Genomic DNA, 25,327 nt, shown 5'->3' with positions numbered 1-25,327 from the left:
TGACAAAGTGACCATTTGCCCCTTACCCTTTCTAGTAGCTTCCTAAAGGGAGGTGGTTGGATGGTCAACCACGATTGATGGCACTGAGGAGTGTTTGGGGACACACGGGGTCCGTGTGCCCTCTGTCGTCTGGATGGGGAGAGAAACCACGGCTGCTGGGATGGCCTCTGGCAGGAAGTAAACACCCAGCTGCTGTTGGGAGTTAGTGGTAGTCGACGACTCATCTTCTTCAGAGAGCAAGGGACATCTTCGATTAGACGAGATAAGGCGGGGTCTCATTCAGTAACGAATGTAGCCGTTCTGTACCAGGTGGGGACAGTGGATCCTGCCCCATTTCTTTTCTAATCCCAGGTAGTCCGTTCTTATACTACACTTTTCCACTGCTGGCTGGATAGTCCTAGAGGTTGTCCTGGAGACTAGGCCTGGGGCTCGGAAGGGGTGGGGACAGTCTGTAGGGCACAGGAGTAACCGGCTCTTCCGGAGCGGAGAGGAGCCAGCGGTGGGTGTGTGTGGGTGTTTGGTAGTGGAGAGAAGGGGCGTGGCCACACCCGTCTGACCGGCGCTGGCTCCTCCCCTCGCTGCCCGGTGTCTGACTGGCTTGCGCTGCGGCTGGAGCGGGTATAGGAAGATTCTCCCTTATCTGCCCTGGAAAAGGGAAGAAGAGAAAAAGGGATACCAGCTCTCTTCCCCACTTGTCTCTTCTCCCTCCCGCCCTTCAGGTGTCAGTAACGACCCACCTTATTTTTATTTTGGGGCTAGGCATTCCTTACCAGAAGTTTGCTGGATCTCTGTTTTCTCCAGAAAGGAGGATTCCTTTCCTATGAATGTAGCCTCTTCTTACTCAGAAACCTGAGATTAGCTGGCTACTGGGGGGCGAGGTGTCTTTATTTCCCGCCCCCCAGGTAACCTATAAATCTGTCTTGACAGGGAAGAGGGAAGGATTTTTTTGGTTGTGTTCTCCCCATGGTAATCTACTTATCTCAGGAGAGGAAGAGAAACACCTCCTTTAGCCTCCACTGGCCAGCACACTTTGTAAGGCTTTGTTAAAGCAAGTTTTCGTTTTATCGTCCTTGAGGATGTAGTGGTGAATGGAGTTTGTCCCCCAAACTAAGAAAGCGTACACTACTCTGTGGAGGATATCCACAGTAGATTGATAGATTTGGCCTCACCTTGCCCTGTGCACACCCAGTTTTCGGATCTCTTTCCTCTTGGCACCTCCAGAGGAGAAGGTATTTGTTGACACCCCCCCCACACACACACACACCCCTGCCAAGAGTGTTTCATCATCCCTTTGCGTCTGTTGCTCTTGAGCCTGAGCTTTGTATAGTTTAGGTGATTGTTTATAGAAATGCATTGCATAAAATTGAATGGGAATTATCTTGAAACCTGCAAAGTGTTGCCTTGTTAGGGAAAGAACCTTGAAACTTGGTTTCCTTTGTAGTTGTATTTTATTCACTGTTTTTTGTTGTTTTGCTGGGATAGGGTTTGAACTCAGGGCTTTGACCTCGAAAAGCAGGTGCTTGCAAAGCAGGCACTTTACTGCTTGAGCCACACCTCCAAGTCCTTTTTGCTCTGGTTATTTGGGGGGGGGGGCGGGGTGTCTCAGGGACTTTTTGCTGGGTTGGCCTTGAACCGAAGTCTTCCTGATCTCAGTCTCCTAAGTAGCTAGGCTTACAGGTGAGCCACCACAGGTACCCTTATCCACGATTTGACCTTGACATTCAATAAACTAAACATATGACACTGTTCTCTATCCTGGGGCCCTGCCATAGACATTTTAGGAGACAGCCAAAACTCTAAATTCTCTGCTAGATTTTATTTCCTGTTCCCAGAAGATTTCACAATAAAAAATATAATGGGAATGAATAGGAAATGTAGAATAGGTAGGCATTTGGGGCGTCTTATTTTCTGGTCAGTTTTCGGCTTCTCCTCTGGCCCCATTTAGACTAGAATCAGGTTGTGTGCATCCAGAACTGAGTCTCCTGTATCCACACACAGGAATCTTTCCAACGCCCAAGGCCCTGCAGATGTCGCTAGGAAAGTGGTGATCCAGGCAGGACCAGGCTGCCCCGACAGGACAGAGGTAAGTGGGTGGCAGATTCCTGTCTCTCTCTACCTCTTAACCAGGGCTAAATCTCGTCCTAACTAACCTTTTCACTTCCACTTTTCCATTGCCCTAACTGGGGAGGTATAACTGCCCCTGAAATACAGCTTTCGGGTGTCCCCTCACAAGAAAGCAGCACAAGCCTTTAGTCCTAGAAATGTGGTCTATCTAGTTTTTAGGTTAACCTTGGGACTATGGCTCGCCTATCAGTTTGCCCTGTGTGAAGCAAGATTACAGCCCGCAATGAGATGCGGGTGCAGAGGGAGCTGCCCTGGGGGCCCGCGTTGTAGCACTCAGCGGCGCTAGGACCCTGATCCGGGTCTGGAAGGTAGGACGCGGGGCGCTAGGGCCCAGTGGCGGAGGCCGCGGAGGGCGGCTCTCTGTCGGACGCAGCTTCCCCGCCCCCTCCGGCCGCGACTCACTCCTCCCCCGCCGGCCATGTTGGCTCCGCTCGGGCCCCGCGGTTGAGCCGCGTCCCCCTCCCCCCCTCCCGGACCCCGAACCCCGAACCCCAGACCCCTTCCCCCCACGGGCGTCTCCTCCCTTCCCGGCGCCCCAAGCTTGGCCATGTGAACCGTCCGCTCCCAGGGGAGAGACGCACCCCGAGCCCGGCTGGACGCCGCCTCCTCAGGTTTGTGGGGTCTGTGGCCGGGGGCCTGCGGGGAGGGAGCCCCGCTTTCACCCAGGGCTTCCCTGTGGGAACAGAGCCTCCGGAGTCGCCTTGAGCCTCGCCTGAGGCAAGAAGCTGCGTTTCCTCCTAGGACGCTGCCCGCGGCGGGGGTCTCTGCCGCGGGGATGGTGGGGGTGGGTGTCGGGGAAGCTGTGGAGGCTCCCGGCGGCGGCGCCCAGGAGGAGGCGCAAATGCCTCCCCTCCCGGCTGGTGGAGATGACTCCAGGGGGGACTCGGGTGGAATCCCCGGGAGGGGCGCCACCTCCTCGGTGGGGGTGGGGATTGCCCGCGTCGCGGGGTGGGGCGGGGGTTCCCTGGGTGGGTAAACTATCGGCTTGCGGGGAACGGGGCGTTTTGGCAGTGGTGAGTGGAGGGAGAAGGGGTTTCCAGGGTCTGGGGGTGTCTTCCCGTGGGGAGCACTCAAGGAGAACAGGTGAGGGCTTGGCTGAGGGTGGTGCTGCGCTTGGCTTGGGGCCCTCCGGTCCCAGGAGAACCCCCCCCAGGGATGGAGGTTGATAGGGCTGGTGCTAGGCGTCGGTGTTTGAACTGGGCTGAGGGGAAGAATAGAGGAATTCCTCTCCGAGGAAATCCTTCACTAAGGGGATTCCCGTTTCCGTGGCAAAAAAGATGATATAACATCATCCCTTTTTTCGCCGGTGTTAACAATTTTTAGCGAATGCAATGCCAATAGCAGGCGTTCTTTTATGGGCTTATTGGAGTGAGGGATTTGTATTTTCGGGGGGCGATGGGGGGATAGCTTCCACCTCCATCTGTACACAAACAGCTCCTCCCCCAGCCTCCCGCAGGAAGTGGCCGGGAAATGGCAGCTGTGCGTTCGCTTCTGCGTCTCTTGTTTTGAAATGTCCACTTTAATCAGATTTGGTTTCATTTTCTGAGGCCTTCTGGGCAAGCTTGGATCCTGCCAAACATGTGGCTTGAGAGACATTTGGTTAGACACCCCTCCACCCTTTGGTAAACTTAATTTGTCAACTAGTATAGTAGTCAGCTGCAGTTGACTCACTGGTCTGATCCCCTCCTCCAGAGTATCTGTCTCCTTGGCTGGATTTTCTTTTTCCCCTTGAGCTAGAGGTCATAGGGAAACAAACTCGGTTATCTGCCAGCAGGGTACATGTTTAATACAAGTGATGCAGATTCCCTCAGTATAGAGAGCTGCCAGGAATATTTGGGCTCTTTTGTGGCATGAGAGTAGCTTCTTGGGATCCTGTTTGGTATGTGCTTAAGTATGACAGTGTTTGTATTGCTGAGCATCTGAGCAAGTGAGATTGTGAAGTGAAGAAACGTAAATTTGGAGAACTGAAAGAAGAGGAGATGGGGAAATTTTAACTACATTTAGGATTTGGACATGATGAGTAGGATTCATGTCTGGGAAGGGACTCATTTAGTTAGTGAGCTTGTTCCTCAGTGGTCATTCTGGCCTAAAGACAGCCCCAGCGGAAAGCCTATTAGTTGACTTAGGTTGCTGGGGTTTTATCTTCTGCAGAACCAACTAATTACTAAGTCATGTTATCATATGACTTACTCTTTAGTCCATAAAAGAACATCTCTTATTCTTGGAGAGTGGTAAGCTTTTCCTCTGTTCTGTTCATAGTCATGTGCTCGAATTTTCTCACTTGATAACACCTGGAGATTTTTTTAGCATAAAGTGATGGCACTGTATCCTGTGTTCCCAGACGTTTTGTTGCACTCTGGGTTTGGTTAGGAACAAGGGTTGACCACAGGAGTTTAGATTTTAAGAATTAAAAGTATTAAGATCATTTGGATTATTCTGAAAAATATACAAACCTGTCATTTTAAATCATCCTTTCACTATTTTCCAGTTAAAAACCTATCACCTGGATATAGATCCCTAGATTAAAGATGTTGTATAGGAACATAAATGTGTGAAAGTGGCATGTTCATGAGTACTATCACATCATTGCTCTTTTCATTGGGAACAATAAAAACAAGTCCATCTGATGTCAGTATCCTTGCTTTTGCCCCTATGCTAGACTGGTTTGTTCTCTTGCCTTTTTTTGGTTTTGCTTTTTGGTGGGATTGGGGTTTGAACTCAAGTGTTATATTGCTTAGGTCACACCTCCAGTCCATTTTTGCTCATTATTTTTGAGATAGGGTCTCTCCAACTATTTGCCCTGGCTGGCTTTGAACCTCCATCCTCCAGATCTCTGCTTCCTGACTAGCTGGGATTCTGGGCCTGACCCTTAATGCTGATTTTTAGGTTCTTCCTTTTAAAACTTTGCCTACTTAAATTGGGACCTTACAGAATAGTAAGTTGATTTCTCCTGTTGGAGTTAAAAGAATGAAGAGAGCTGGATGTAGTTCAGTGATAGAATGCTTGCCTTGCTTGCAGAAGGTCATCAGTTCAATCCACAGCATCAAAAAAAATAATAAAAAAAAACTGAAGGAGAAAGGATTGCTTTTGATTTTTTGGATTCTGAAAAAAATAGACTTCAATACATAATTGAAGCTGACTTTTTTTTTTGTGGTACTGGAATTTGAACTCAGGGTCTCACACGTTAGGCGGGTGGTCTGCCACTTGAGCCATTCCGTCAACCTCTTTTTGTGTTGAATATTTTTGAGATAGGGTCTCACAGACTATTTGTCCCAGCTGGCCTTCAACCGAAATCCTCCTAATCTTTGTCTCCCAAGTAGTAAGGATTACAGGTGTGAACCACCAGCACCCAGTTTTTTTTTTTTTTTTTTTTTGTGAGGCTGGGGTTTGAACTTGGGGTTTCATTCTTCACTTGAGCCTCACCGCTAGTCCATTTTGCTCTGGTTATCTTTGAAGATGGGATTTCAAGAACTATTTGCCCAGGCTGGCCTCTCTGAACCTCCTGATCTCAGCCTCCCAAGTAGCTTGATTTACAGGTATGAGCCATCAGTATCCTGCTTCTGAAGCTGACCTTTAATGGCCTTCTTGTAAAATGGATGCATTTTTCTATCATAGAAGTAAATATCTTTTTTAGCCTTTTTTTATTTGCTTGTTTTTGTTTTTTGAGACAAGGTCTCGCTATATAGCCCAGGCTGAACTCGAACTCTAAATTATCCTGCTTCCACATCCTTAGTGCTTGTTACTTGACTGTGCCACCATGTCCTGCAGAGAGCAGAAGGATTGCGATTTGAAGCTAGCCCAAGCAAATAGTTCTTGAGACCCTATCTTGAAAAAAAACCTGTCACAAAAATGGGCTAGTGGAGTGGTTCAAGGTGTAGGCCCTGAGTTCAAATCCCAGTTCAGCAAAAAAAAAAAAAAAAAGTTTTTTGAGGTATAAAGAGAACTTGTGTGGGCTGACTTTAGCCCATCTAGAAATCTAGCCTTGAGAGGTTCATTTTGCAGTCTGTTGTTCTGGAATCAGGTATTGCCAAGAAAGAAGCAGAGCTTGTTGGGGCTGTTAACTATGTCTTCCTGCTGTTGACCTTCCTATTCATCCCTGAAAAACAACAAACCACCATTCTTTTGTTGTTAAAATAGTATAAAGTTAGTAATTGGTGTGATATTTGACCTTCTGTGTGATGTGTAAAGTGAGAAAAAAGTTCTTATGTCCTAGGACATAAAGTATACAACTCTTAATGTATTTTCTGGGGTAGATAATTTTCCCATTTTGTTTATCTTTTTGACATCAGGGTCTCCTTATGTAGCCCAGACTGCTCTTGAACTCTCATATCCTTTTGCCTTAACCTCTGGGATTATAGCTATGCAGAGCCATGCAGGTAGAGCTTAAGGGTCCAATTTTGATTTATTACACTCTGTCCACACAGGTGCTGGGGATTGAATCCAGTGCCTCTTGAGCCCAGGGTCACTAGTATGCCAAGCCAGCACTGTACCCTGACCAGATTCCCAGGCCTTGATTTAGGATATTGGTGACCTCATATGTTTCATTCATTGCCCAAGACAATTAACCTTCCCAGAGTTATCTCATGTGGGTAAGGACTATTTCTCACCAGCTTGTCATTTTGCATAATTTTGAAATTTAACAAATTCTGTGAAAAACCCTGTCTTTTAAGAAGTCTGGAAATTGTTCTTGTCACTAGCAGTATAAGAAACATTGGCTTAGCCATGCGCTGGTGACTCATGCCTGTAGTCCTAGCTACTCAGGAGGCAGAGATAGGAGGATTGAGGTTCGAAGCCAGCCCTGGCAAATAGTTCTGTGAGACCATATCTCGAAAAAATACCTTTCACTAAAAAGAGCTAGTGGAGGGGCTCAAAGTGTAGGCCCAGAGTTCAAACTCCAGTACCTTCAAAAAAAAAAAAAAAAACATGGGCTTAGTGTTTTGTCCTTCTAGTTAAAGAGAATATGGTAGTATCTGTGGGGGATTGATACCAAAATCTGTGAAGGCTCAGGCTCTTATATAAAATGTAATATTTCTGTATTACTTATGAATATTACCCCTTACACTTCCAGTCATCTCTAGGTGCTTATAATACTTAATAAAATGTAAATGCTCTATAAATACTGTTTTTGTATGTAGGAGGGATGATGACTGGATTTCAAACTCAGGTCTTCATGCTTGCAAAGCAGACACATTACTGCTTGAACCACACCTCAAGCCCATTTTTCTCTGGTTATTTTGGTGATGGGGGTCTTGTGAACTATTTGCCCAGGTTGGCCCTGAACCTCAGTCCTCCTGATCTCAGCCTCCCAAGTAGCTACGATTACAGATGTAAGCTACTGGTACCTGGCCATAGATAGTTAATACTGTATTGTTTATAAGAATAACAAAAAGGTCTATGTGTTCAGTACAGATTTAGTTTCTTTTTCTCTGAATATTTTCAATCCTGGGTTGGCTGATGTGGCAACCATAGATATGGAGGACCAACTGTTTCCTTCCTTCTTTCCTTCCTTCCCTCCTTCCTTCCTCTCTCACTCCCTTCCTCCCTTCCATTAAACCCAAAGCTTTGTGCATTCCAGGCAAACACTGTATCATTGAGCTGCATCCTTAGCCCCATCTTACTACTTTTAGTCTTCTGGGATTTATCTTTCCATAACCCGCCTCACTAATGAGGTCCTTAACCGGTCTTCTCAATTTTGGGAGTAGAGGGAGTCTTCTTGGATTAAAGGATGGAGCCCTTAACTGTTAAGAGTTTAAATTCTGAGAAGCAATGAGAGTTGAAAGAAAGAAATAATCTGGTTATAATACTCTGGCTTTTAGTGTCCTCCAATTTTAGAGGCATTATCAGTTGTCTCTGTGTGGGTATGGGTATGGCTGTTGCTGGAGATCAAGGCCTCATGTATGCTAAGTGTTCTACTGTTGAATTACACCCTCAGACCCCAGTTTCTGATAGTGAAGAGAGCTATGGGAAGAAACATAACATTGATTATTAAGTGATTCCTTTAGTGAATTTTTTTTTGATGGTACTGGGATTTGAATTCAGGACTTCAGGCTTGCTAGGCAGGAGCTCTGCCACTTGAGTCACACCCCCAGTCCTTTCTGTCTTAGCTACTTTTTGGAAAGGTCTCATTTTTCCCAGGCAATCCTGACTCTTGATCTTCCCACCTAGCTGAGGCTACAAGTGCACATCACCATGCCCAGCTTATAGGTTGAGGTTGACATGGGGTCTCACTAACTTTTTGCCTAGGCTGGTCCAGAGTAACAGGAATTACAGGTGTGTACCTCCATGCCTGTCCAATAACATTTTTTTGGCAGCTCTGGGATTTGAACTCATGGTGTACCCACTGTGTACCTTGAGTGTAGAGAGCTTAAATTTATTGACTTTTTACATTCTCAGTACTTCCCTGTCCCCAGGGGTCCCCCCCTTCCCTCCCGCCCCCTTTTTTTTTTTCTTTCGGTACTGAGGTTTGAGTTCTGGGCCTACACCCGCCTTTTTTTCCTGATGGGTTTTTTCAAGATAGGGTCTTGCAAACTACTGGCTCAGGCTAACTTCAATTGATCCTCCTGATCTCTGCTTCCTGAGTAGCTAGGATTACAGGAGTGAGCCACCATTGCCAGGCTGAAGTAAGTATCATCATCATCATCATTTTGGCAGTACTTGGGTTTGATCTTAGGGCCTGAGGCATGCTAGGCAGGCACTCTACCACTTGAGCCACTCTGCAGCAACCAGGCCTTATTTTTTGCAAGGGATGGCTATTTAAAATACCTTAAGGTGGGTACAGCTTGGTGGTAGAGTGCTCGCCTAGTGTGCATGAGACCAGGTTCAATCCTCATCACCATAGAAAAGAAAAAGGCAAGAGATTTGGTACTTTTCTTCCCTCTAGAAATGTTTATCTTTGAAAAGTGACTGAAAATTTTGGTCCTCTGAAAATAAGCCCACAGCCTTTCTCAGATGAGTAAGCTGGTAGTGGCAAAAAAGACAGATTTACTCATTTATTTGTTCTGTACATGGGTTTGACAAACACTTCCTTTGGTTCTTTTCTGTCTTCGTGCTAAATTAAGTGCTGGAAATATAACAGTGGGACTTTATCCAGTTGATGCTGTAGAATCTACAGTGTAGAATAAGATCAGAAAAATCACCTTTGTATTGTCTTGAGCAGCCTGGGTATGGCAACTTGAATTGCTACCCACCTCCCCTTAGTATAATTTTCCTTCTTTCATTATTTTCCTTCTGTCTCACATAGAGCTCTGGCTGAGAAAGGGGTTAAGGAAGGGGCATTTTGAAAGAGAATGAGCCTCCTTTGGTACATGCTAAAGTTTGAGTCAAGAGTTCCAAGGAAGCTTGTTAACAGGGTTGTCAGAATGGGCATATAACAGCATGTCAATTTTGTGGGTTGGCACTTGAAACTCTTTTTGGTAGAGGAAGATGGCTTAGTATGGGAGAAGGGGTTTTTAGATACAAGTCAAAGATCCCTACATCCAATGTTAGGAACTGGGGGTAGTGAAAACTTAGAAGTTCCCCAGGGGGTGGGACAGAAACAGAACAGGAACAGCTTTTGTGTTAGAGCAGAAATTTTCAACCTTGACACTGTACCTTGGGTCAGATGAGTCTTGGTTGTGGAGGGCTGTCCTATGTGTTTTAAAAAAATGCTTAGAAGCATTCCTAGCTTCTGTTTAATAGATGCCAGTAACCCACACTTTCAGGCATTACTAAATGTCCCCCAAGGAGCACAGTCACCCCTGGTTGGGACTCTTTTTATTAAGCATATAATCCATACTTGTCTTCATAACATTCACAATTGTAAAGCTAAAATACAGTGGTGTGGTTTACTTACTGTAGGCTAGAATTTACCTTTGCTGCTTAGCCAAGGTAAACATTTAAAATTTAAACTCACCCCTCTCCCTTCCCAAATTAGAAACCTCCCATTTGTGAAGTTTTGGTGTAGTACACAAGAAGAATAACCCAGAGCAGCAGGGACTATCCCATGGAGGGTATTGATGTGTCTTGTGTTTCTATAGTAGCCTCAAAAACTTGAGGGTTGCAATTGGTCAGGCAGGAGACCTGCAACAGTGTTGAAATATATCTATTTGAACAGTTTGTGCACTGTTAGCTTTTTTTTTTTTTTTTTTTCCCCTGTCAAAATCATGTCATAGGCTTATAGAGTAGAAGCTTTCTTGAGATAGGGTCTTGCTATGTAACCCAGGCTGGCCTCAAACTTGAATTTCAGGTGCTTGCACCACTATACCCTGCTGGGGTAGAAGCTCTTTGAGAGTAAAGCAGCCAGTTTGGCCATGTGATCAGTGCCTTACTTGTTCAAGCTTAAGGGAAGATGTCCTTTGGCTCTTACAAATGAAATACAATGGATCTCTTAAGAGATCCATTTTTATACAATTGAGATTGGGCTGGGTACTTGCCTGGTTATACTTCCTGGTCATGAGAGTTGTCTCCTATTCTGGGGGTTGGGTACTGGCTGATTTATTTTTCCATTTGGCAAAAATCCTGTTAGTTTAAAAGGAGATAGTCTCTTTTGCTTTACTATTCTTATTAGCTCTGGATTGGAGGACAGAGCTTACCTTCAGGCTTTATTTTGAAAAGCATCTTGGGTAGGAAGATTAAAATGAAATAACCTCATGTTTATTGCATTTTCATATTGTGATCCCATTGAAATCAGGAGTCAAGTTGCATATAACAAGGAGGTCTTGCTTGATTATCCCTATTTTTGTAGTAGTTCCCATAGTAGGAATGGTTTTAAATTGTAGTTGTAAATTTTAGAGCTGAATATCATTTTGAAAACTAAGCATTTGTTTTACTTTGTCTAAAAGTAATAACTAATATTTATTGAGTGCTGAGTGACAGACACTGCTAGTGTACATAATAAGTATATATTGCGCATATGTATATATGTATATATTACTTAACCCTCACAAGTCCGGGAAGTTCACACTAAAGTTTTCCATATGATGAAACTGAGGCTCAGCAAGTTTAAGGAACTTGCCCAAGGTCCAAGAGCTAGTAAATAGTAGAGTGAACCTAGAGCATGCTAGGCTATACTGACTTTACAGAGCACAGATTATTTTATGTGTCTAGGAAGCTTGTAAATGAAATTGCTGTGGTTCCTTTGACCCTTCAGAGGGGCAGCTGGGGAAACAGACCCTCCAGAACCAGGTAACTTTCTTTTCCTTTTACTTCTCTGATTTCTGTGAGCTATCTACTTATTGTTACTGATATATAATTTATGAAATAAGATATGCTGTGCTTTCCCAGAGCAGCAGAGAAGGTCACTTACTAGTTTCCTTGGGGATTCAGATAGAGTCTGGAAGGTATAGTCCAGAAGGCATAGGAGGAAAGATGTATGTCTGTGTCCCCCCCACCAACACACTAGGCAAGTGTGGCTGTGCATAAAACTGGGGAAGAAGGGAGGTAGGGATCAGATGAAACTGGCTGTCCAGGCAGAGTATTTCCAGGATCTCTGGAAGGTATAAGGTCTGTGGTATAAGCTCTGTAAGGAACCTAACCTATAGGTTAGGGAATGAAATTTCCTTTTTTATTTTATATCTTTCATTTTAGAGGATTATTAATATCATTATGCTTATTTTCCAGACCCCCAACCCTCCTACTGCTGAGAAATGGCCTTTAAGAGGGAAATCCTGGAGGACTGTGAGGTCTTTTCTCTAAAGAGACTTAGTTTTTTCTTGGATGCACAGCAGATTGAGGTCTGCTACTTACTTTAACTTCAGAATGAAGCTGGGAAGTACTCTTGGAAGATAAATCAGTCCTAAAAAGTTTATCCCTTTAAATCAGCAAATACAAATTGCCTTTTTATGTCTTTAATTTTAGTTAAAATTGATTAGCATAGAGATACTTAATGGTATTTAATCTTGAAAAATCTTAATAGTTATCATGCCACGTACTGCACAGGGTTTATATTTCATGCTCAGGAATTATGTTGTATTTACATATATACCTAACAGTGTCTGATTTGTAGTATGTAGTATATTCATGAATATAACTTTATTTACTTACTTACGTGCTTACTTACCTACTTAGAAATAGCGTCTTGGTATGTAGCCTAGTCTGGCCTCAAGCTTGTGATCCTCTTGCCTCAGCTTCCTGAGCGCTGGAATTATATATATATATACACCACCATACCTGGCTAATGAGCATAGCTGGCAAACTTTGGACAGTAGTCATATATGTTTCTAACCAATTTTTAAAAGGTTGGTTAAAACATCAGCCAGGTCTGCTTATTGCCTTGTATTGGAACTTGTTAATGAAACCTTCCTATGTGAATTCTGCCCTTGAGAATGTAATGACATTATCCAAGGAGTTTCTTTATCAAGACAGATTCTCTCACATATCAAGTTAGTAGTATGCATTAGTATATCACAGGTATCTGATTGATATGTCAGGCTTTATCAATAATTCTGTCTTCTGCTTCCCATCTTCTCTCTTCTCTTTGCTCTATCAAAGTCATATTTATTCTGATCAAGAATTTTGCACCTCATCATTCCTAGTAGTGTATCCTGTCATATTCAGGAGAGTGAAAGATTTTTTGGTCACGCTGTCCCTTAGCCACTGTACTTTACAGAATCTTGCTCTTCTTTACAGGCCCCTTATTTTAGCCACAAAAACAAAACATTAAGGAATAACCATGGTAAACATAACAGAGTAATATTCTTTGGGACACTTTTATTTAAATTTTTTTTTTGGTGGTACTGGGGTTTGAATTCAGGGCCTCATGCTTGCTAGGCAGGTGTTCTGCCATTTGAGCCACTCCGCTAGCCCTGTTTTGTGTTGAGTACTTTTGAGATAGGGTCTTGGCAAACTTTTTTCCCTGGGCTTAGAACCTCCATTCTCCTGATCTCGAACCTTGATCCTCCTGATCTCGAACCTTGATCCTCCTGATCTCTGCCTTCTGAGTAGCTAGGAGTACAGGCATGAGGCATAGGTGCCCGGCTTTATTTAAATTTCTTTACTGCTGACATCTTTCTGACCTATGTTCTTGGAGAGCATGGCATTTCCCGTAAATGAGAAGTAGAATATTGCCGGACGCTGGTGGCTCACGCCTATAATCCTAGCTACTCAAGAGGCAGAGATAAGGAGGATTTCAGTTCAAAACGAGCCCGGGCAAACAGTTTGCAAGAACCTATTTCAAAAAAACAAAAAACAAAAAAACTATCACAAAAGAGGGGTGGTAGACTGGTTCAAGGTTTCAAACCCTAGTACCACCAAAAAAAAAAAAAAGAATATTAGATTAGCCGGTGCTGGTGGCTTACACCTGTAATCCAACTACTCTGGAGGCAGAGATCCGGAGGATGGTGGTTTGAAGCCAGCCTTGGCAAATAGTTCCATGAAACCCTGTCTCGAAAAAACCCTTCACAAAAAAAGGGCTGGTGGAGTGGCTCAAGGTGTGGACCATGAGTTCAAGCCCCAGTTCTGGGGCAGAAGGGGAAGTAGAATATCAGGGCAGTGAAACTCAGTGGTGGAGGGCTTACCTATGTGTGTGAAGTCTCAGGTTTGATCTCTGGCGCTGCCAAGGCGGGACAAAAGGTGAATATTGCTAGATGGTTTGAATTTTTCAGTTATGGTCACTTCTGAAATGTATTCTTTTTTCTTTTGAAGTCCTTGGGTTTGAGCTCAGGGTCTACATCTCAAGCCACTCCAGCAAGCCCTATTTTTGTGATGGGTTTTTTTGAGATAGGGTCTTCTGAACTATTTGTTTGGCTAACTTTGAACCTCGATCCTCCTGATCGCTGCCTCCTGAGTAGCTAGGATTACAGATGTCAGCCACTGGTGCCCAGCTGAAATATATTCTTGTTTTCAAACCCTTTAGTCATTTAACTGTACTGGCTTCAGATGTCTAGGGCTGTGAGGGATAATGTAGACACTGTTTAGCTCAAGTATAATAAAACAAATATGTTTTTCCTACCAACACTCCATCCATCTCCGTGGCTGCTTGTCAAAAAGGTGGCTTTGAGAACTTTTTGTGAACCCTGGGAGTGGGACTCTGGCCTTACCTTATAGATAAACACAAAAAGGTGAAGAGAGTTAAATGTTGCAATAAAGGGCTAGAGTTTACACAGAGGCTAGACACTGCCAGGCTTATATCTTGGATTATCTTTAACTTAAAAAAAAAATCACTATAAAGCTGGCTTTGTTTATTTAATAAAGACAGGGTCTTTGTATGTAGCCCGGGCTGGAACTCATTATGTAGCTCAGTGTGGTCTTGAATTTGTGATCTTCCTGCTTCAGCTCCTGAGTGTTGGAATTGCAGGTGTGCATCATCACACTTGGGTTTTTGCTTTTTATTTTTAATATTTTTATTAAATTTATTTTTAGTTTTGAAAGTTTTTATTTAGTTGTTTGAGACAGGGTCTTGTCATGCAGCACAGGTTGACCTGGAACTCATTATGTAGCCCAGGCTGGCCCCAAACTCTAAATCATCCTGCCTCAGCCTCCCAAGTGCTGGGATTACAGGTGCGTGGCAGCACACCTGCCTAAAGCTGACTATAAAAAACTGTTTCTAAGGCTAGGTGTGGTAGAGTGCACCTGTAATCCAGGCTACAAGGAAGGTGGAGATGGAAGGATCCTGGTTTGAGGCCAGCCTGGGCAAAAAAAGTAATGAAACCTTATGAAAAAACAAGCTGAACATGGTGGTGCATGCCTGAAATCCCAGGTACATAGTATCCAGGGTCCGAGGCCAGTCCCAGGAAAAGGAGACCCTATTTGAAACATAACTAAAGGAAAAAAAAAAAAGCGTGGGGGGCTGGGGAATGGCTCAAGTGGTAGAGTGGTTGCTGTAAGTAAGCACAAGGCCCTGAGTTCAAACCCTAGCACAGTAAAAAAAAAAAAAAAAAAAAAAAAGACACCCCCCCCCCACACACACAGCCAGGCACCAGTGGCTTACATCTGTAATCCTAGCTACTTGGGAGGCTGAGGCTGAGATAAGGAGGATGTTATTTCGAGTCTAACCGGGGCAAATAGTTCGAAAGAGCCCCATCTCCAAAATAACCGGAACAAAATGAGGCATGTTTCAAGCGGTAGAGTGCCTGCTTTGCAAGTGGGAACCCTGTCAAAACTCAAGCCCCACCAAAAAATCACAGCTGTTTCTGTAGGGGCATATTTTCCTTGTCTTCTCACCCTCCAGTCTTTCTCATAGTATCAATCTAGGTAGGAGAAGGGTAAGTAGAGGGAGTGGAGGGGGTATTCCCTCTAGAAAATTCCAGGTGACATAAACCCTGTTTAACCGCCAGTATTTTTTTCCCCCTTTCTCTCCCCTCCTGCAGAAATGGAGGCAAACGACCATTTTAACTTTACTGGCCTTCCCCCTGCACCTGCTGCCTCAGGACTGAAACCCTCTCCTTCCTCAGGGGAGGGCCTCTACACTAACGGGTCTCCCATGAACTTCCCCCAGCAAGGGAAAAGTGAGTGTAAGGGCCACATGCCCTGGGGAGGGAATGGGCATCATTTCTTTAGGGCAAGTTGATGGGGAGAGATTTGGTTCCATTTTGGTCTAGCTACCCTACAACTCTGATTTCTGCCAGGTAGTGAGGGAAGAAGTGAATCCACAGAACTCCAGCTGCTGTAGAGAAATCAAACTTCTGAGAACAAGTTCTAGTGCTTTATGGAAGTAAATTTTTAGTCTTGACTTAAGGTTGGGATGAGTTCGGGAAACATACTGCCTTTTTCATCTTAGCCTGCTTTTCTATCAGTCCTATTCCCTGGCTACTGCTGCCGGTAATCTTGGGGTGGACCAATGAGAGCAAGAGAAAGAACTGGCCCTCTGAGAAGCTGTTTTTAGAGGTTGGAGAAGCTGCTTTGGGAAGGAGTAGGGGTGAGGAAAGTGGGTGAAGGTTGGTATGTGTCTGCCTTTTAGTTTGTGCTGCAGAGAAGAGGGCAGATGGTGGAAGTACCTGTGCCACCTCTTTTCCTTGAGTAGAAGGTAGGAAAAACGAAGGGTTTAGCTCCCTGAAAGAAATTAATAATTTCAGATGGAAGTGTTGCTTCTTTCCTAGACTTATCTGTTACTCTGAACCATTAACTCTACCAGCTACCTTTCTAATGTTGCTTGGAAGCAGAGAAAAGCCCGCATACTTTCCTCCCTTCCTTACAGCAGAAAAATACAGGTTATTTACATGTCTCCTACCTATCCTCTACAAGGAACTTACAGATAGATGGAAGCTTCTTTATTTCATTGTGTCTCCCCCATTCTTAGTATCTTTGTTCATTTTATTTGATTGTCTTCTCATCTCAGAAGTTGCCATTAGTGTTGAGAGTTGAATTCTTCAACATTGATCCTGAAATATTTTTACCCCTGCATATTACCCTCCAGGGTAATATGGGGAGGGGCTAAGCCCAGCTTTCTGAGCTGGAATCTTGTCACTGTGGTGTCTGCAAATTCTACTCTTAGCTCAGTATGAAATGCTGGATCTGCATGTGCCAGTGAGGTGGAGGCTGTCCCTTCTGGTGCCATTGTGGGGCCAAATAGGGAAAGGGGGGCCTGGAGAATTCAGTCATGTTCCTTCAAGGGAAGAATTCCCCTAAGGAATGAGAGTTGGGAAGAAGTGAAGTCATCATAGGGATTCTGCATACACCTTTATCTAATAGAAAGCCCGCAGCAGCCATCTCGGCTTGTGGCTCCTGTGGTAGTGAGTTCCCCAGCCCCCTACCCAACAGCTTCAGTAGCAGTTGCTAAGCTTATCTCCACGAGCGTCTGGGATTGGTGTTCCCCAGAGATAAAAGCTAAATATAACAGGGAATTCCCCCTCCTTTTCACCTTCCCTTTTTTCTAGTGAGAGCTATTACTTTGGGGTTCTTTTGGTAGCATTACTGTGTATATATATAAAACCGTAACTGGTTCAACTGATTCCTTTCTCTCCTTTTCTACCAGGTTTGAATGGGGATGTGAATGTTAATGGCTTATCTACTGTATCTCACACTACTACTTCAGGGATTTTGAACTCTGCTCCCCATTCCTCCAGCACCTCACACCTCCATCACCCCAACGTGGCCTATGACTGTCTCTGGAACTACTCACAGTACCCATCTGCCAATCCTGGCAGCAACCTCAAGGACCCACCCCTTCTCTCTCAGTTTTCAGGGGCACAGTACCCTCTCAACGGCATCCTTGGGGGCAGCCGGCAACCTTCATCCCCAAGTCACAACACTAACCTTCGGGCTGGGAGCCAAGAGTTTTGGGCCAATGGTACCCAGAGTCCCATGGGGCTTAACTTTGACTCACAGGAACTATATGATTCCTTTCCTGACCAGAATTTTGAGGTGATGCCCAATGGACCCCCAAGTTTTTTCACCTCCCCACAGACTTCTCCTATGTTGGGATCTAGCATCCAGACCTTTGCACCCTCCCAGGGAGTAGGCAGTGGGATCCATCCTGATGAGGCAGCAGAAAAGGAGCTGGCTTCAGTTGTGGCAGAGAATGGCACTGGCTTGGTAGGCAGCCTGGAACTGGAGGAAGAGCAGCCAGGTATAACTGGGCCCATGAACTATGTGGGGAGAGGGAAAATGGGGCTGTGGGAGACAGTGGTTTTTTTGAGGTGAGGAAAACTTGTCTTTCCAGCTCTCTGCAGTGGAGGCTGATTTGCATGTTGGTGATTAGCAGAGCCAAGTGGCTGGTGTTTTTGTGGCAGCAGCACCAGCTCGTGAGTGGGAGTGCAAATTATTTCAAGCTCATACAGAGCTGCTGGCCTGGAGAGGGCAGGTGGGCAAGCCAGAAACAGCCCCAACAGGAATTCTGTGTCAAGAAGGGATTCTTCCAAAATATATGAAAGGGTTAGGGCATTAGCCGTGGGTGATGAGGCCATTTAAACTATGGCACAGTCAGGTTGGCTGCTAAGTAGGCTGAGCCCTAGTAATGACTGGTATGTGAAGAAGGAAAGAAAATAGAGCATACCATTGCTTGTCTATTCAGTTTCCTTTCTTCGTTGTTATTAGCATTGGTACATGTGACAACCCTCATTTTTTCCCTCGACATAGTTAAAGTCTTAGCTTGCAGTTGATAACCAATACAAAGGTCATCACCCTGTAAAATCACAGGATGTTTTCTTTGTTCCACTTGTTGAGAAAGATATCTGAGAATATGGTGGAGTTCTTGTCTCATGCCCTACTCTCCTTTCCCCCTTTGTTTGCCTACTGTAGGGACTGGATTTACTAGCACATCTCTGCTTATTTAGAGTATCTTGATGAGATTGGTTCTTAACTGGCACTCTTGCAGCAATGAGCATTGATTGAAAAAATATCCTTGTAGTAAAAACTAACTGCCTGCTATAGAACTAGTTGAAGGCATCAATTTTGATTTTGCACTCTCCTATAATTCCCTAGAACTAAAGATGTGTGGCTACAATGGCTCTGTCCCCTCTGTGGAATCATTACACCAAGAGGTCTCAGTCCTGGTCCCTGATCCTACAGTGAGCTGTTTAGATGATCCTTCGCATCTTCCTGATCAACTGGAAGACACTCCAATCCTCAGTGAAGACTCTCTTGAGCCATTTGACTCTTTGGCACCAGGTGGGCTTGGAAGCTGGATCCCTTCCACTTATCCAAGCAGAGGGTACTTAGCCAGCTCCTACTACTTGGAAGAGGTAGTAAATGAGGGATAGTGTTAGGGAATTTGGGATGTTTGGGTTTCCAGATAATTCTGCAGCAGACCAATGGCTTGGCCTGGCCAACTGCACTCTGAGCTGAATTGGTTCATTTCCCAGGTTCTTTCCCAGTGTTCCATTTGGCCAGGAGCCCTGGGCTGTAATAATTCACTGAATAGAGACTCAACTACCACACAGTTGGGCTATTTTGGTTCTAACTAACTAGAAAGAAAACATCTAATGAACAATAACCTTTTCACCCTACTGAATTATAAGAAAGACTAGCACTGAAAGATGTACTTCCAGCAGTAGAACCCAGTTCCACCAAAAAAAAAAAGACTTTATGTTATAATAAATGATGCTAGAATTTTATAAGGGCCTATGGTAGATACATGGTTGATACCTTTCCCTTCATTTTCAGTCTCATGACTTTGCTCTTTTAGAGGGCTGTAAACGTCCCCTAATATTTAAAAGAGTCTTGATTGGTGAGTTGCTGTATAGCTATAATCCCAGTACTTCAGAAGCTGAGGCAGGAGGATGGAAAGTTCAAGGTCAGTCTGAGATACAATAGTAAGACCCTGTCTTAAGAAAAAACAAATTTCACAACGTGGAAACTAGAATTTGATATTTTTTGGTTAGTATTTCTTAAGGAACTCTTGCTTGCTGTTTTTTCCTCAATGTCCTACTTTCTGACTTTTTTTCACACCCATAAACAGAGCCAGTGAGTGGAGGACTTTATGGTATAGATGATGCAGAGCTGATTGGTGCAGAGGACAAGCTGCCTCTTGAAGACAGCCCTGTGATCTCTGCCCTTGATTGTCCCTCCCTCAATAATGCTGCTGCCTTCAGTCTCCTGGCAGATGATAGTCAAACATCAGCCTCTATCTTTGCCAGCCCCACTTCTCCACCCGTCTTAGGGGAGTCTGTCCTGCAAGGTAAGTAGAGGCTAGAAGTAGGAAAAATAAAGTCCTTGACCTGAAAAAAAGTGAGAGAATAGGTTCCATAGTTGGGGCCTTAAGGATAGTGTACAGTGGAACTAAAGAAGCCACAGGCCTTTGTATTCTGACATGTGTCCTCAGTTCAGAAGAACTTGGGAGACTTGGCAGTTTGCAAGGAAAAGAAGGTTAGAGGCATTTCTGGCTCCAGGTAAAAGATGTTTCTTTACATGATGACAGCAACAAGTGGGCACTGGTAGTGCATGCCCTGAGTTCAAACCCCAGTCCCACCAAAAAAAAAAAAAATGGCAGCAGCAGCTTTGCCCTTCAACCTTCATAAGTGACCGGGAGTGGTGGGTGGGTGTGCCAGAGCTGCTGCTTTTTGTAACCCTTGGAAAAAGCCCTTGAAGTAACCCTGTTTAGCTTAGTCTAGGTTTTAATGAACAAATTATCTTTTATGTTAAGCCTTTTTTTTTTTTTTTTTTTAATCTACATTGTCTCTGAATTCTAGATAACAGCTTTGACCTGAATAATAGCAGTGATGTAGAACAGGAAGAAATGGAGACTCAAGCTTCAAACTTCCCACCACCCCTTACCCATCCAACCCCTGACCAGTCATCCACTCTTCAACTGCATCCGGCAGTCTCATCAACGGCCTCCCCAGAAGTCTCCCTGGCAGTTTCTCCAGCAGCCTCCCCAGAAATCTCTCCAGAAGTTTCTCCAGCAGCCTCCCCAGCAGTCTTTCCAACGATTTCTCCTACTTCTTCAGCAGCCCTCCCAGCAGTTTCCTTAGAAGTCTCCTTAACAGCTCCAGTGGCCTCCCAACAAGCCTCCCCTGTAAGTTCTCCGGCAGCTGCTTTTCCACCAGTTTCCCCAGCAAGTAAGGATGTTCACACCTTCCCTGAAGCTGTTGCTGACCTGGAAGAGATCACTGGAGAAGAGGTCACTACTTCTGGTAGTGGTGAGTGTCCAGTGTCTACCCCTGGCTGGTTCTAAGAAAAATTTATGTCTATTGTTTCATTTATTCTTTCCCTAGTAGCCTATTATTTCAGCATTTTGCTTGAACTCTCTCTTAACTTAGGTATCTTGTTTTCCTTCTAAGGTGATGTCCTGAGGAGACGTATTGCTACCCCAGAAGAAGTTCGTCTTCCCCTTCAACATGGGTAAATGCTCTAGATTGCTCCATGCGTTGACCTTAACAACTATAATGCATGACTCTAGGAAGAGGAGAGCTTCTCTCTCTGAGGTGGGGGAAGAATGGGCTAGACAGGAGTCGATTATAGGACAATTATCTGTAATCATAATATTCCTTGGCTGAGATCCCTAGTTTTTCTCTCTCAGGGTCTATCTTCCCTTACCTATTCTTTCTTCATCTTGTGGTGACTCAGTCTTGATCAAGGGGCTCCAGCTATTATCTCCAAACCCTACCTAAGGCTCAGGTATCCAAACTAACTGGCTTGTCTTTTTTTCATAGAGAAGGAATAGTAATGAATGAGGAGTGGCTTACTACCAATGAATTGGGTATTCTGTTGTGATTGTTTTTACTTTAACACTCTTGGGAGAGTTAAGTGCTGGAACAGTAACTTGACTGAATGAGGAGGCTAGCTGACACCAAGCGCCTTGTGGAAATAACTGTCTTCTGGTTCTTACCCCACCCTAACCCCTCTAGGCTACTTGTCATCACCAAATCTGAGTACTACTTAAAGTTTGAAAGAAAGATAAGGCTTAGTCTTCAAATAATCTGTTGCTCAAAACATAGAGTTCTTCACTAAACCCTGGTATACTGAGTCATTTCATGGTCTCAGGAGCAACTTTACTCTTCTGCTTGCTTCCCCATCCTCTGTCCTTCTGTCTTTTCCTTTTTACTAAAACTCAGTAATTGCCCTGAATGGCATCAGGGAGGGTTTCTTGCTGCTCATCTCAGTAATTTTGTTAAGAAGGAGGGATGGAGGTTGGGCTAGTGCAATTTACTTTATCGCTTTCCTCCTGATGGCCCTGAGATATTTCCTAGAGCTCAAGCCTGCCTTCTAGTCAAGCTCGTGTCTCATGCTGCTTTTGCATCTGCACGCAGGACTAGGGAGACAGATTTGGGAGGGTCCTCTGCTCAGTGGGCTTGGCTCCTGGGTGGAATGGGAGTGGGTAGGGGTGTGACCTGGTGGCAGGGCCCATGTGCTTCTCTGGCAGGTGGCGGAGAGAGGTGCGCATCAAGAAGGGCAGCCACCGATGGCAAGGGGAGACCTGGTATTATGGTCCCTGTGGAAAGAGGATGAAACAATTTCCAGAAGTTATCAAGGTAATTTATCTTTTTTTGGCATTACTGGGGTTTGAACTTAGGGCCTTGCACTTGTAAGGCAAGCACTGCCACTTTGAGCCACATCTCTAGTCCTGTGGGTTTTTGTTTTGTTTTTGTGGGTTTTTTTGGGTGGGACTCTAGTGTGAACTCAGGGCTTTGCACTTGCAAAGCAGATGCTCTACCACTTGAGCCATATCTCCAGTCCATTTTGCTTTGGTCATTTCCTGAGCTGGCCTTGAACTGCAAACCTCCTGATCCCAGTAGCTAGGATTATAGGTATGAGCCACCAGCGCCCTGTTTCTCCTGTGGGTGTTTTTTGTTTGTTTTGTTTTGTGGTACTAGGGTTTTGAACTTAGGGCCTTATGCTTGCTAGGCAGGCACTCTACCTCTTCAGCCATTCTAGCTTTTTTGTGTTGGATATTTTTGAGATATATCCAAACTGTTTGCCCGAGCTGGCTTTGAACTACGATCCTCCTGATCTCTGTCTCTAAAGTAGCTAGGATTGCAGGTGTTAGCCACTGGCCCTCAGCTCTACTATATTTTTAAAGGACATACACACTCTTTTTCTTGGGCCCCGTGACAGCAAACTCTGGGCCTATTCTGCTTGTGACATTTCTGGCCAAAGACATGGTAAGGCTATAGTTTCATTAATACTGCTTTACTTCTTCCTCTCTTAGTACTTGAATCGCAATGTGGTACATAGTGTCCGTCGTGAGCACTTCAGCTTCAGTCCCCGTATGCCTGTTGGAGATTTCTTTGAAGAGAGAGACACACCAGAGGTGCTGGCCTAAGGGTTAAATATGATTTTGTCTCTGAGGAAGAGTTGGTGAACAAGCTGTAGCTTCCTCTTGTGGGGGTGGAGGTTCAGAGGGCCTGCTGGCCTGCACTGATTCTTTCCCACTGTAACACCATCTTTTCCTTAGGGCTTGCAGTGGGTACAGCTCTCAGCAGAGGAGATTCCATCCAGGATTCAAGCAATTACTGGCAAACGGGGCCGACCTCGAAACAATGAGAAGGCCAAGACCAAGGAAATCCCCAAGGTGAAACGGGGTCGAGGTCGGCCACCTAAGGTCAAAATCCCTGAGCTATTGACTAAGACAGACAGCCGCTTCCTAAAGAAACCAGAGGCACAAGGTACAGTGGTATTACTTTGGAATTGTCCTTCCATGAGGTGTCTTGAAAAATTGCTGAATTGTTGATACCTGGGTTTCCCAGTAGTGTGACTGAATCTGTGGACAGAATGAATCTGAATCACTTCTCCTTGGAAGGCAGCATTAGGGTCCCAGCACTTTGGCACCTCTTTTCCAGCCAGTTTCTCCCTTTGACTTGCTCTCACTTTCCCTAGATACAGTCATATGGCCCAGAAGAGAGGCCTTCCATGCCATTTCTTACCTGTCTTTAAGATCCTTCTTTATACTGATTTCAGTTGTATACTTTTTCTTTGCTCATTACCACTGTTGTGGAGATTCTGAATTCACACCTGAATTCTAAAGATAGTTGGCACTATTTTAGTGGGATAGACAGGTGGGAAATGTCTTTTTTTTTTTTTTTCTCCCTTCAGTAAGTATTGCATTTACCCTGGCATGGTGTGAAGAATGTGAAAAATTTAGTCTTCTGATTCTCATTCAGAATTCCAGCTCTACCATCTTCTGACTATATGACCTAGAGTAAATCTTATATTTTAAGAGAAGACTTAAGTTGTTCATCTTCCCATGATATCTAACTCAGATAAAACCATGAAGATGTATGGCTGTGTTTCTATATCAGAAACAAAATAATAGGTGCTGCCATGTCAAAAATACCAATTACAAAATACACTTGTTTGCAAAATTTTATGTCCATATTCAGTATTCCAAAAAGGAAGATAATCAGATTTTTAGTGGAGGAAACCACTGGAGCTGAGCATATAAGCAACAGCTGTCAGTGTTGATATGACTGTTGGAAGTATTCATTATCTGCTCTTTGTGGCATACTCTTGGTTAATCAGTGCTCCAAAATACTACCCTTTTCTCCTGGTAGTTTGGCTTTTTCTTTCTCAGCACTCTCTGCACTAAAAATCAGCCTGCATTCCTGCCCTTGTTAGGTAACCTGGGAAAGAGACAGGCTGCAAGGATAAGCTGCCATTGTGGCTTCTTTTCCATCAGTTGGACTACTTTCCATGCAGTTAAGTTAGGGCCAGGGACTGCTGCTTCTGGACAGGAGATACTGAATTCTTTCTACAACCCCATGGTTGTCCCAACATTTTATTGTGTACACTTAAAATAAGTACTCTAGGTTGTTCAGGGAGTTGCTTAAGAAGCCAGCTTTGTGATAGGTTATGTGCGGCCCTGGATGCCAAGCATCGGGTTTCTTGCCTCACTCATTTCATTTTTCTTTCTGCCTTCACAGAAACACTTAATGAAGAGGATAATAAAGCAAAGATGAGTAAAAGCAAAAAGAAGATGAGGCAGAAGGTACAGCGAGGAGAGTGTCAGACTCCTGTGCAGGGGCAGGTGAGGGACATCATTGGGCTTACTTTTCCTACAACCTGGTTCATCTTTTCTTCATCTCCCACATCTGCTCCCTGCTATATAGCAGCATATATTCATTACCCTGAACTTTCTTGGGCTTGATTTAGAGAATTGGACTTGTTCAAGGATGATGTGGGCATCTCTAGGGTGAGAGAATTGATCCATTGCCAACCCCTCATCATCCCATCTCTTACCTCTCCTCCCCAGCACCCTTGTCTGTTTTTGAATCCTAGCCCAAGCAGAGATGCTTTCAGAGTTTGAGGAGAAATGACTTCCCTTATGGTTTACAGGCCAGAAACAAGAGGAAACAAGATACCAAGAGCTTAAAGCAAAAGGACACTAAGAAGAAATTTAAGGTACGTGCATGTACACATTTGGCAAGTCTAATTTTTTCCTGCAGTGTTGGGGATTGAACCCAGACTAGAGCTAGGCTAATGCTTTACCACTGAACTACATCCCCAGTTTCCAAGTCTAATTTTTAAGTCACCGAACTGATTTTTTTGAACACTTAAGGTTGGGAGGGGCTGGGACCAGGAAAGAGTGGTGACTGGTATCTTTATGACATCCTTGTGTTTCCCTTGGTTGTGCAGGCTGAGAAGGAAAAGGTAAAGATAAAGCAGGAAAAACTGAAGGAAAAAATGAAGAGGGAAAAGAAAGAGAAGGTAAAAATGAAGGAAGAGGTAGTCAAAGCCAAGCCAGCCTGTAAAGCAGAAAAGACCCTGGCCACACAGAGGCGCCTGGAGGAACGGCAGAGGCAGCAGGTGATCTTGGAGGAGATGAAGAAACCCACAGAGGATATGTGTCTGGCTGACCACCAGGTAGTGAGGGGAAAGTAACAGTTCCTGGGTCATGGAGGGACCAGCTCTGAGG

The 25,327-nt window shown here is 44.5% G+C and overlaps 1 protein-coding gene across 13 annotated transcripts in view; it reads left to right on the top strand.

Moving 5' to 3' along the window:
- Baz2a (bromodomain adjacent to zinc finger domain 2A) overlaps window positions 1-25,327 on the top strand; it is a 40,587-nt gene that overhangs the window by 3,380 nt on the left and 11,880 nt on the right. For 8 of the 13 annotated variants that reach the window (XM_074083662.1, XM_074083663.1, XM_074083668.1 and 5 more), the window contains 14 exons: window positions 1,999-2,083; window positions 2,277-2,432; window positions 15,408-15,545; window positions 17,012-17,605; window positions 18,460-18,645; window positions 19,436-19,654; window positions 20,166-20,615; window positions 20,757-20,817; window positions 21,839-21,947; window positions 22,625-22,726; window positions 22,871-23,081; window positions 24,336-24,439; window positions 24,748-24,813; window positions 25,048-25,275. In XM_074083662.1, coding sequence (XP_073939763.1) covers window positions 15,410-15,545; window positions 17,012-17,605; window positions 18,460-18,645; window positions 19,436-19,654; window positions 20,166-20,615; window positions 20,757-20,817; window positions 21,839-21,947; window positions 22,625-22,726; window positions 22,871-23,081; window positions 24,336-24,439; window positions 24,748-24,813; window positions 25,048-25,275 — 2,466 coding nt within the window. In that variant the 5' untranslated portion in view covers window positions 1,999-2,083; window positions 2,277-2,432; window positions 15,408-15,409. Of the gene's footprint in view, window positions 1-1,998; window positions 2,084-2,276; window positions 2,433-2,587; window positions 2,736-11,304; window positions 15,546-17,011; window positions 17,606-18,459; window positions 18,646-19,435; window positions 19,655-20,165; window positions 20,616-20,756; window positions 20,818-21,838; window positions 21,948-22,624; window positions 22,727-22,870; window positions 23,082-24,335; window positions 24,440-24,747; window positions 24,814-25,047; window positions 25,276-25,327 lie in introns of those variants that run through there. The other 5 variants (XM_074083661.1, XM_074083665.1, XM_074083667.1 and 2 more) reach the window with 4 other exon arrangements.

This window comes from Castor canadensis, chromosome 8, assembly GCF_047511655.1.
Source record: "Castor canadensis chromosome 8, mCasCan1.hap1v2, whole genome shotgun sequence".
NCBI classification, from domain to species: Eukaryota; Metazoa; Chordata; class Mammalia; order Rodentia; family Castoridae; genus Castor; species Castor canadensis.
Note: the sequence above shows the minus strand (reverse complement) of the source record. Positions and strands in the feature narration are given on the sequence as shown.